The 11,755-nt window shown below is 42.9% G+C and overlaps 1 protein-coding gene across 1 annotated transcript in view; it reads right to left on the bottom strand.

The window, feature by feature from the left end:
• Positions 1 to 3,729: 3,729 nt before the first annotated feature.
• LOC124000157 (A disintegrin and metalloproteinase with thrombospondin motifs 6-like) overlaps positions 3,730 to 11,755 on the bottom strand; it is a 247,176-nt gene continuing 239,150 nt past the window's right edge. Inside the window, exons 24-25 of the mRNA XM_046306337.1 lie at positions 6,957 to 7,113; positions 3,730 to 4,202 (exon numbers count right to left, since the gene is read on the bottom strand). Of these exons, the coding sequence (XP_046162293.1) occupies positions 4,093 to 4,202; positions 6,957 to 7,113 (267 nt within the window). The 3' untranslated portion in view covers positions 3,730 to 4,092. The remainder of the gene's footprint in view (positions 4,203 to 6,956; positions 7,114 to 11,755) is intronic.

The following is an 11,755-nucleotide window of genomic DNA, read 5'->3' as shown; positions in this document are numbered from 1 at the left end:
AGGATACAACTGGGGAAGTCCATGTGAAGGGGTGAGAGATGAGGGGTGAGAGATGAGGGGTGAGAGGTGAGGGGTGAGAGGTGAGGGGTGGTGTGTTGGTACTACACCATCAATGAACATTCCCAGTGTAAGGTAAGAAGATATCATTTTAAACAAACAACAACATTGCTAGCATTAACCAACATATAGATATGAATGTCTTAGTGTTCATATTGCTCAGATCAGATCCAGCCTATAGTCACTGTATAGTAGTGGGAGTGAAAGCACCAATTATATAACACCATGGGCCAGGGAGAAGAGTCAGGGAGAAGCGCCAGGGAGAAGTGCCAGGGAGAAGGGTCAGAGAGAATAGCCAGGGAGAATAGCCAGGGAAAAGAGTCATGGAGAAGAGTCAGGGAGAAGTGCCAGGGAGAGTAGCCAGGGAGAAGAGTCAGAGAGAAGAGCCAGGGAGAAGTGCCAGGGAGAAGAGTCAGAGAGAAGAGCCAGGGAGAAGATTCAGAGAGAAGTGCCAGGGAGAGTAGCCAGGGAGAAGAGTCAGAGAGAAGCGCCAGTGAGAATAGCCAGGGAGAAGAGTCATGGAGAAGAGTCAGGGAGAAGTGCCAGGGAGAGTAGCCAGGGAGAAGAGTCAGAGAGAAGAGCCAGGGAGAAGAGTCAGAGAGAAGAGCCAGGGAGAAGTGCCAGGGAGAAGCGTCAGAGAGAAGTGCCAGGGAGAAGAGTCAGAGAGAAGAGTCAGGAAGAAGTGCCAGGGAGAATAGCCAGGGTGAATAGCCAGGGAGAAGTGTCATGGAGAAAAGTCAGGAAGAAGTGCCAGGGAGAATAGCCAGGGAGAAGCGCCAGGGAGAGTAGCCAGGGAGAAGAGTCAGAGAGAAGTGCCAGGGAAAAGTGCCAGGGAGAAGGGTCAGAGAGAAGTGCCAGGGAGAGTAGCCAGGGAGAAGAGTCAGAGAGAAGAGCCAGGAGAAGAGTCAGAGAGAAGTGCCAGGGAGAGTAGCCAGTGAGAAGCGTCAGAGAGAAGAGCCAGGAGAAGTGTCAGGGAGAAGTGCCAGGGAGAGTAGCCAGGGAAAAGAGTCAGAGAGAAGTGCCAGGGAGAAGTGCCAGGGAGAAGAGTCAGAGAGAAGAGCCAGGGAGAAGATTCAGAGAGAAGTGCCAGGGAGAGTAGCCAGGGAGAAGAGTCAGAGAGAAGAGCCAGGGAGAAGAGTCAGAGAGAAGTGCCAGGGAGAAGAGTCAGAGAGAAGAGCCAGGGAGAAGAGTCAGGGAGAAGTGCCAGGGAGAATAGTCAGAGAGAAGAGTCATGGAGAAGAACTGGGGAGAAGAGTCAGGGAGAAGTGCCAGGGAGAAGAGTCATGGAGAAGCGTCAGGAAGAAGCGTCATGGAGAAGAGTCAGGGAGAAGTGCCATGGAGAAGGGTCAGGAAGACGAGTCAGGGAGAAGTGCCAGGGAGAAGAGAGAGAGAGAGAAGAGCCAGGGAGAAGTGCCAGGGTGAATAGCCAGGGAGAAGAGTCATGGAGAAGTGCCAGGGAGAAGCGTCAGATAGAAGAGTCAGGGAGAAGTGAGGGAGGAAGAAGTGCCAGGGAGAATAGCCAGGGTGAATAGCCAGGGAGAAGAGTCATGGAGAAAAGTCAGGAAGAAGTGCCAGGGAGAATAGCCAGGGAGAAGAGCCAGGGAGAGTAGCGAGGGAGAAGAGTCAGAGAGAAGTGCCAGGGAGAAGAGTCAGAGAGAAGTGCCAGGGAGAGGTGCCAGGGAGAAGAGTCAGAGAAGAGCTAGGAGAAGATTCAGAGAGAAGTGCCAAGGAGAGTAGCCAGGGAGAAGAGTCAGAGAGAAGAGCCAGGGAGAAGTGCCAGGGTGAATAGCCAGGGAGAAGAGTCAGGAAGAAGTGCCAGGGAGAAGAGTCAGAGAGAAGAGCCAGGGAGAAGTGCCAGGGAGAATAGCCAGGGAGACCTGAACCCAATAGAAAATCTTTGGAGGGAGCAGGAAGTCCATATTGCCCAGCAACAGCCCCGAAACCTAAAGGATCTGGAGAAGGTCTGTATGGAGGAGTGTGCCAAAATCCCTGCTGCAGTGTGTGCAAACCTGGTCAAGAACTACAGGAAATGTATGATCTCTGTAATTGCAAACAAAGGTTTCTGTACCAAATATTAAGTTCTTCTTTTCTGATGTATCAAATAATTATGTCATGCAATAAAATGCAAATTAATTACTTAAAAATCATACAATGTGATTTTCTGGATTTTTGTTTTAGATTACGTCTCTCACAGTTGAAGTGTACCTATGATAAAAATTACAGACCTCTACATGCTTTGTAAGTAGGAAAACCTGCAAAATCGGCAGTGTATCAAATACTTGTTCTCCCCACTGTATGTATGTGTGTGTGTGTGCGTGCGTGCGTGCGTGCGTGCGTGCGTGCGTGCGTGCGTGCGTGCGTGCGTGCGTGCGTGCGTGCGTGCGTGCGTGCGTACGTACGTACGTACGTGTGTATGTACGTATGTGTGTATGTGTGTGTGTGTGTGTGTATGTGTGTGTGTGTGTGTGTGTAGTACTGTCCCTTCACTTAACTCCAGTCACAGTGCTGGAGAGGCTGTGAGATCTTCCCATGCTGATGAAATCTCAACACTACACAATATACTGTGAAAGGGCTGATACAGAGATCCTCTGTGTTTGATAACAGTATAGTTCACTAATTGTTACTATCTCCAATGTTCACAAGAGGTGGATTATCCGAACTACATGATAATAACAACAACAATAATAAGCTATGGTCCTTCAAAGTGAATACAGTACTTTAATGCCAAACTGTGCAGTTTGCAATATTTGTGATTATTCACAAATCCACAATTTGGTCTCCTTTTGAAAGGTTCTGGCACAAACTGAGTGTTGTTCAAAACGAAGCACCCCTCTTTTAGAAAAAAGAAACAAGAAAAGAGAAAGGACAATAAACAGAAGAACGATTTGACCGTACCTGACCTCTGATAACATGAAGTAGAAATAACCCCTAATTGTAGCACCTTTTTCCACTTCCAGCATAGAACATTCTAGAAACATGCGCTCTGCCATTCCACTGGCCTCCACTGACAATATGTGGCATAACCACAGACAGATTTAAATCAATTGCTTGAATGACACTATGGGCGATGACATCTTGAACAGTTCATTCCAGTACTGGTGTGTTTTGTGATGTGTTTGGGTATAATTTATGGAATATTCAGTCAGTCTGTCTGTCTGTCTGTCTGTCTGTCTGTCTGTCTGTCTGTCTGTCTGTCTGTCTGTCTGTCTGTCTGTCTGTCTGTCTGTCTGTCTGTCTGTGTCTGTCTGTCTGTCTGTCTGTCTGTCTGTCTGTCTGTCTGTCTGTCTGTCTGTCTGTCTGTCTGTCTGTCTGTCTGTCTGTCTGTCTGTCTGTCTGTCTGTCTGTCTGTCTGTCTGTCTGTCTGTCTGTCTGTCTGTCTGTCTGTCTGTCTGTCTGTCTGTCTGTCTGTCTGTCTGTCTGTCTGTCTGTCTGTCTGTCTGTCTGTCTGTCTGTCTGTCTGTCTGTCTGTCTGTCTGTCTGTCCATAGTACCATTACACCCCCCCCATCCACTCTTCAGCTACACTCCCTCCTCCTCTCCCTTCTCCTCCCCTCCAGTGGCTATTCCTTCCATCCCCCCTCCTCTCCTCTCCCCTCTCCTCCCCTCCAGTGGCTATTCCTTCCATCCCTCCTCCTCTCCTCTCCCTCCCCTCTCCTCCCCTCCAGTGGCTATTCCTTCCATCCCTCCTTCCCTGTGGTGATTCTGCTCTATGTGTGATGTGTCCAGCACTTTGGATTCAAAAACAACTACAAAAAACAATAACAACAAACAGATGACAATAAAATAATAAAAATAATATTAATATTATTATTATAATAAAAATAACATCAGTAACACAATCCTCTAAGGTTCCCACTTCACAGAAGTGACAGTAATAAAGATGTGTGTCAGCGTGTCTGCTGAGCAGTGGTTAGGTTTCCACGGTGATGGGGAGGGGGGAGGAGGTGTTTTCATTCTGCCCGTTGCCTGTGTGTCTCTTTCTCCTCCAGCTCCCTCTGTTCCTCTCCTTATTTCTTTCGTTCTCTCTCTGTGTGGGTCAGCGTTCTTGGCACGTCTTGCAGCACATCTGTCTGAAGTACGCACGACCACAGAACTTGAACTTCAGCACCAGTGGGCAATATGCCACTTTGTTTACGTCTTTGCATTCTGGAAAGAAAAATACAAAAGTTACACAGGAAATAAAGGAAAGAAGAAGAAGTGGAAGTTGGTGTCTATTAACCACCTGGGCTTGTGTTTGTGTTTGTGTGTGTGTGTGTGTGTGTGTGTGTGTGTGTGTGTGTGTGTGTGTGTGTGTGTGTGTGTGTGTGTGTGTGTGTGTGTGTGTGTGTGTGTGTGTTTTTGTTTGGATGTGTGTGTGTGTGTGTGTTTTTGTTTGGATGTGTGTGTGTGTGTGTGTGTTTTGTTTGGATGTGTGTGTGTGTGTGTGTGTGTGTGTGTGTGTGTGTGTGTGTGTGTGTGTGTGTGTGTGTGTGTGTGTGTGTGTGTGTGTGTGTGTGTGTGTGTGTGTGTGTGTGTGTGTCTGTCTGTGTGTGTTTGTGTGTTTGTGTCTGTGTGTGTGTATGCGTGAGTGTGTGTGTGTGTGTGCTGATGTGCATGTCCATGTTGCAATATTGCTGTTCTGTTAAAATGTATTAAACTCTTTCTAGACTAGTACTTGTCAACATCCGTCCGGAGCACTGGCACCAGTCCCACAGATAGTTGTCTGACGCCTATTTAGTCAGTTCTCAGCTGTTAGTTTTAATATAAGCAGCCCTCCGGGCACGTCCCTGGAACAAAAAGGTTGAGCAACTGTGGAATACTCCAAGTTCCTGTTGTCTCGGACAATGACCGGCCCATAATACATTTTCTGATAATGGGCCTCTGTACGCCTATGTAGATATTCCATAAAAAATCACCTGTTTCCAGCTACAATAGTCATTTACAACATTAACAATGTCTACACTGTATTTCTGATCAATTTGATTTTATTCTAATGGACCAAACATTTGCTTTTCTCTCAAAAACAAGGACATTTCTAAGTGGCCCCAAACTTTTGAACGGTAATTGTCTTTGGATGACATAGTGTACATAAACAGATAAGTATTAGTGGTATTTACAGTGTTGTCTGTGTTCCACCGGCTGCTCTTTTCTCATGGTAACGGGCCACACATCTTGCAGATGTGATGCACATTGTGGTATTTTGCTTAAAAGATATGGTAGTTTATCAGTGTTGGATTTGTTTTCAAATTCTTTGTGGATCTGTGTAATCTGAGGGAAATATGTGTCTCTAATATGGTCATACATTTGGCAGGAGGTCAGGAAGTGCAGCTCAGTTTCCACCTCATTTTGTGGGCAGTGAGCACATAGCCTGTCATCTCTTGAGAGCAAGGTCTGCCTACGGCGGCCTTTCTCAATAGTAAGGCTATGCTCACTGAGTCTGTACATAGTCAAAGATTTGTAAAATGTTGGGTCAGTCACAGTGTACTCGTTACCACTGTGTACTCTCTGTTTATGGCCAGGTAGCATTTCAAGTTGCTCAGTTTTTTGGTTGATTCTTTCCAGTGTGCCAAATAGTTATATTTTTGTTTTCTCATAATTTGGTTGTGTTGCTGTCCTGGGGCTCTGTGGAGTCTGTTTATGTTGGTGAACAGAGCCCCAGATACTGGTGGAATGTGTGGGCATCACTTCCTTTTAGGTGGTTGTACATTTAACATTTAAGTCATTTAGCAGACACTCTTATCCAGAGCGACTTACAAATTGGTGCATTCACCTTATGACATTGTAGAATGTTACAGCTCTTTTCTGGATTTTGATAACTAATTCTGCTCTGCATGCATTGTTTGGGGTTTTGCGTTGTACACAAAGTATATTTTTGCAGCATGCTGCATGCAGTTTCAATTGGGTGTTTGTCCCATTTTGTAAATTACTGGTTAGTGAGTGGACCCGGGACCTCACAACTATAAAGGGCAATGGGTTTTATAACTGATTAAAGTGTTTTTTTTTTGCCAGATCCTAATTGGGATGTCAAGTTTTATGTTCCTTTTGATGTCATAGAAGGCTGTTCTTGACTTGTCTCTCAGATCGTTACCTGCGGTGTTGATGTTTTGGCCAAGGTAGGTATAATTCTTGGTGTGCTCTAGGGCAACAGTGTCTAGAAAGAATGTGTATTTGTTGTACTGGCAACTGGACCTTTTTTTAATCTCTTTCACTCTCTCTCTCTCTGTATGTCTCTGTCACTGTCTCTCTCTCTCTCTCTTTACACTTTTTATCCCCCCCCTCTGCGTGCTATACGTTTATGTAAGGAGAACACACCATGCCAAAGGAACGTCTGGAATTATCTGACTTCAAATGAGTGGTGCGCAGTTTTCTGTCAATCCATTTGGCCCTCTCTTCTGAGGACTATCATTTCTGCTCTTACTGTTACCGGTTTTGTGCAAACATTTGATTTATCAATTCAGGTTGGTCTAGTAAAACTTATTTTTTAAGAAAGACATTCATAATCATAAGCAACCCCCACGCTGCTGTCTGTCTGTCTCTCCGTCTGTCTGTACAGGACAATTAGCCGAAGCTCTTCCCATTAGCCGTTAGCGTCTCCACACACCCTGCTCTCCCTACCAGTTCCATTCAGCTCGATCGACGAGTGGACTGGGCCTGTCTCTATGCATCCTAACACACATCTGTCATAGCATGGAGAGGATGGAGGGTCCAGGCTGCTCTGACCAGCAGACAGATCAACCTCACTGGGATGATGAATGCGCTCTGTAAGAGCTGTGTCATCCCAACGGCTGAATGGAGCTGAGATGGAACTCCGGTATAGGGATGGCTGTATCGTTGTGAGGGTTCTGTGTGTGTTTGTGTGTGTGCATGTGTGGTGTGTTTGTGTGTGGGTGCCAGTATGCTTGCACACGTTTCTGTACTCACCGTCTCCGTTAGCGATGGGCGTGGCGCCACACTTGCTCTCACACTGCTGCATGTTGGGGGGTCTGAGGGCCTCGGGACAGTCACTGGAGGGCTGGCCTGTGTAGGAGAGACACTGCACTGTCCGCATCTGCTGGCCCAGCCCACACTGAGCTGAACACTGTGGTGAAACACACACACACACACACACTATTAAACACCCTGCACCAGACACTGACCACATAAACACTATTAACCACCCTGCACCAGACACTGAACCACATAAACACTATTAACCACCCTGCATCAAACACTGAACCACATAAACACTACTAACCACCCTGCACCAAACACTGAACCACATAAACACTATTAACCACCCTGCACCAAACACTGAACCACATAAACACTATTAACCACCCTGCACCAAACACTGAACAACATAAACACTATTAACCACCCTGCATCAAACACTGAACCACATAAACACTATTAACCACCCTGCACCAAACACTGAACCACATAAACACTATTAACCACCCTGCACCAAACACTGAACCACATAAACACTATTAACCACCCTGCACCAGACACTGAACCACATGAACACTATTAACCACCCTGCACCAAACACTGAACCACATAAACACTATTAACCACCCTGCACCAAACACTGAACCACATAAACACTATTAATCACATACATCATTCAAAAGACACAGACATAGTTATTTCCCCTCAGCACAGCCACACTGTTAAAACTCCTACCCACTACATGTGTTAGAACTTAGAGTAACTGAGTCACTGAGACAGTCAAACAGCACTTCTCCTGGCTGTGTCATTCTGATGACGTCCTGTATGGGTCAAGCCAAGCTTAGCCTGAGTTTGCAGATTCTCACTGCCCCGTTTTACTTTCCCAGCAGACACTCAACAGTTCTGACTAATCACTAGGGATACTGTAGCTTATCCTATGAGAGAGAGCGAGAGAGAGAGAGATGGAGAGAGATGAAAGAGAGAGAGAGAGAGAGAGAGAGAGAGAGAGAGAGAGAGAGAGAGAGAGAGAGAGAGAGAGAGAGAGAGAGAGAGAGAGAGAGAGAGAGAGAGAGAGAGAGAGAGAGAGAGAAAGAGAGATCGAGCAAGAGATGGAGATGAGAGAGATAGAGAGAGATGAAAGAGAGAGAGATCGCATGAGATGGAGAGGAGAGAGAAAGATGGAGATGAGAGAGATGAAAGAGAGAGAGTGATCTAGCAAGAGATGGAGATGAGAGATAGAGAGAGATGAAAGAGAGAGAGAGAGTGTGTGTGATGTCTACTGTTAATTGTTATTGTTTATTTCACTTTATATGTTGTCTACCTCACTTACTTTTGCAATGTTAACACTTGTTTCCCATGCAAATAAAGCCCTTGAATTTAATTGAATTGCATTGAATTGAGAGAGAGAGAGAGAGAGAGAGAGAGAGAGAGAGAGAGAGAGAGAGAGAGAGAGAGAGAGAGAGAGATCGAACGAGAGATGGAGATGAGAGCGATAGAGAGAGATGAAAGAGAGAGAGAGAGAGAGAGAGAGAGAGAGAGAGAGAGAGAGATGGAGATGAGAGAGAGAGATGAAAGAGAGAGAGAGAGATGGAGATGAGAGAGATGAAAGAGAGAGCGATAGAGATGAGAGAGATATAACTAGAATTAACATGCATTAATGGGAGAGGGCAGAACTGGTGGGTTCTCCTTCCTCACAGAGAGGCCTTAGTGTGTGTGTGTGTGTGTGTGTGTGTGTGTGTGTGTGTGTGTGTGTGTGTGTGTGTGTGTGTGTGTGTGTGTGTGTGTGTGTGTGTGTGTGTGTGTGCGTGCGTGCGTGCGTGCGTGCGTGCGTGCGTGCGTGCGTGCGTGCGTGCGTGTGTGTGTCTGTTCAGGCCAGTTGAATCTGGTATGACCTGGGAAGAAGGTAATAGTGATTCTGTAATGGGCATCAGTGAGACTGCAGTCTGCTGGACTACATTAGAAGAGAGAGGTGGTAGCTACCAGCTAGAGACACAAGATAACATGTAGTTCGTTGCATCAGCTAGGTATATGTAGTCGATTACATCAATTAGGTATATGTAGTCAATTACATCAGCTAGGAATATGTAGTCAATTACATCAGCTAGGAATATGTAGTCAATTACATCAGCTAGGTATATGTAGTCAATTACATCAGCTAAGAATATGTAGTCGATTACATCAGCTAGGAATATGTAGTCAATTACATCAGCTAGGAATATGTAGTCAATTACATCAGCTAGGAATATGTAGTCAATTACATCAGCTAAGAATATGTAGTAAATTACATCAGCTAGGAATATGTAGTCAATTACATCAGCTAAGAATATGTAGTCAATTACATCAGCTAGGAATATGTAGTCAATTACATCAGCTAGGAATATGTAGTCAATTACATCAGCTAGGAATATGTAGTCAATTACATCAGCTAAGAATATGTAGTCAATTACATCAGCTAGAAATATGTAGTCAATTCCATCAGCTAGGAATATGTAGTCAATTACATCAGCCAGAAACATGTAGTCAATTACATCAACTATGGAATATGTAGTCAATTACATCAGCTAAGAATATGTAGTCAATTACATCAGCTAGAAATATGTAGTCAATTCCATCAGCTAGGAATATGTAGTCAATTACATCAGTCAGAAACATGTAGTCAATTACATCAACTATGGAATATGTAGTCAATTACATCAGCTAAGAATATGTAGTCAATTACATCAACTAGGAATATGTAGTCAATTACATCAGCCAGAAACATGTAGTCAATTACATCAGCCAGAAACATGTAGTCAATTACATCAGCTAGGAATATGTAGTCAATTACAACAGCTAAGAATATGTAGTCAATTACATCAGCTAAGAATATGTAGTCAATTACAACAGCTAAGAATATGTAGTCAATTACATCAGCTAGGAATATGTAGTCAATTACATCAGCCAGAAACATGTAGTCAATTACATCAGCTAGGAATATGTAGTCAATTACATCAGCTAGGAATATGTAGTCAATTACATCAGCTTGGAATATGTAGTCAATTACATCAGCTAAGAATATGTAGTCAATTACATCAGCTAGGAATATGTAGTCAATTACATCAGCTAAGAATATGTAGTCAATTACATCAGCTTGGAATATGTAGTCAATTACATCAGCTACGAATATGTAGTCAATTACATCAGCTAAGAATATGTAGTCAATTACATCAGCTAAGAATATGTAGTCAATTACATCAGCTAGAAATATGTAGTCAATTCCATCAGCTAGGAATATGTAGTCAATTACATCAGCCAGAAACATGTAGTCAATTACATCAACTATGGAATATGTAGTCAATTACATCAGCTAAGAATATGTAGTCAATTACATCAACTAGGAATATGTAGTCAATTACATCAGCTAGAAATATGTAGTCAATTCCATCAGCTAGGAATATGTAGTCAATTACATCAGCCAGAAACATGTAGTCAATTACATCAACTATGGAATATGTAGTCAATTACATCAGCTAAGAATATGTAGTCAATTACATCAGCTAGAAATATGTAGTCAATTCCATCAGCTAGGAATATGTAGTCAATTACATCAGTCAGAAACATGTAGTCAATTACATCAACTATGGAATATGTAGTCAATTACATCAGCTAAGAATATGTAGTCAATTACATCAACTAGGAATATGTAGTCAATTACATCAGCCAGAAACATGTAGTCAATTACATCAGCCAGAAACATGTAGTCAATTACATCAGCTAGGAATATGTAGTCAATTACAACAGCTAAGAATATGTAGTCAATTACATCAGCTAAGAATATGTAGTCAATTACAACAGCTAAGAATATGTAGTCAATTACATCAGCTAGGAATATGTAGTCAATTACATCAGCCAGAAACATGTAGTCAATTACATCAGCTAGGAATATGTAGTCAATTACATCAGCTAGGAATATGTAGTCAATTACATCAGCTTGGAATATGTAGTCAATTACATCAGCTAAGAATATGTAGTCAATTACATCAGCTAGGAATATGTAGTCAATTACATCAGCTAAGAATATGTAGTCAATTACATCAGCTTGGAATATGTAGTCAATTACATCAGCTAAGAATATGTAGTCAATTACATCAGCTAAGAATATGTAGTCAATTACATCAGCTAAGAATATGTAGTCAATTACATCAGCTAGAAATATGTAGTCAATTCCATCAGCTAGAATATGTAGTCAATTACATCAGCCAGAAACATGTAGTCAATAAGGAATATGTAGTCAATTACATCAGCTAAGAATATGTAGTCAATTACATCAGCTAGAATATGTAGTCAATTCCATCAGCTAGGAATATGTAGTCAATTACATCAGCTAAGAATATGTAGTCAATTACATCAGCTATGGAATATGTAGTCAATTACATCAGCTAAGAATATGTAGTCAATTACATCAACTAGGAATATGTAGTCAATTACATCAGCTAGAAACATGAATATGTAGTCAATTACATCAGCTAGGAATATGTAGTCAATTACATCAGCTAAGAATATGTAGTCAATTACATCAGCTAAGAATATGTAGTCAATTACAACAGCTAAGAATATGTAGTCAATTACATCAGCTAGGAATATGTAGTCAATTACATCAGCCAGAAACATGTAGTCAATTACATCAGCTAGGAATATGTAGTCAATTACATCAGCTAAGAATATGTAGTCAATTACATCAGCTTGGAATATGTAGTCAATTACATCAGCTAAGAATATGTAGTCAATTACATCAGCTAGGAATATGTAGT

The sequence above is a fragment of the Oncorhynchus gorbuscha genome, linkage group LG16, assembly GCF_021184085.1.
Source record: "Oncorhynchus gorbuscha isolate QuinsamMale2020 ecotype Even-year linkage group LG16, OgorEven_v1.0, whole genome shotgun sequence".
NCBI lineage: Eukaryota > Metazoa > Chordata > Actinopteri > Salmoniformes > Salmonidae > Oncorhynchus > Oncorhynchus gorbuscha.
Note: the sequence above shows the minus strand (reverse complement) of the source record. Positions and strands in the feature narration are given on the sequence as shown.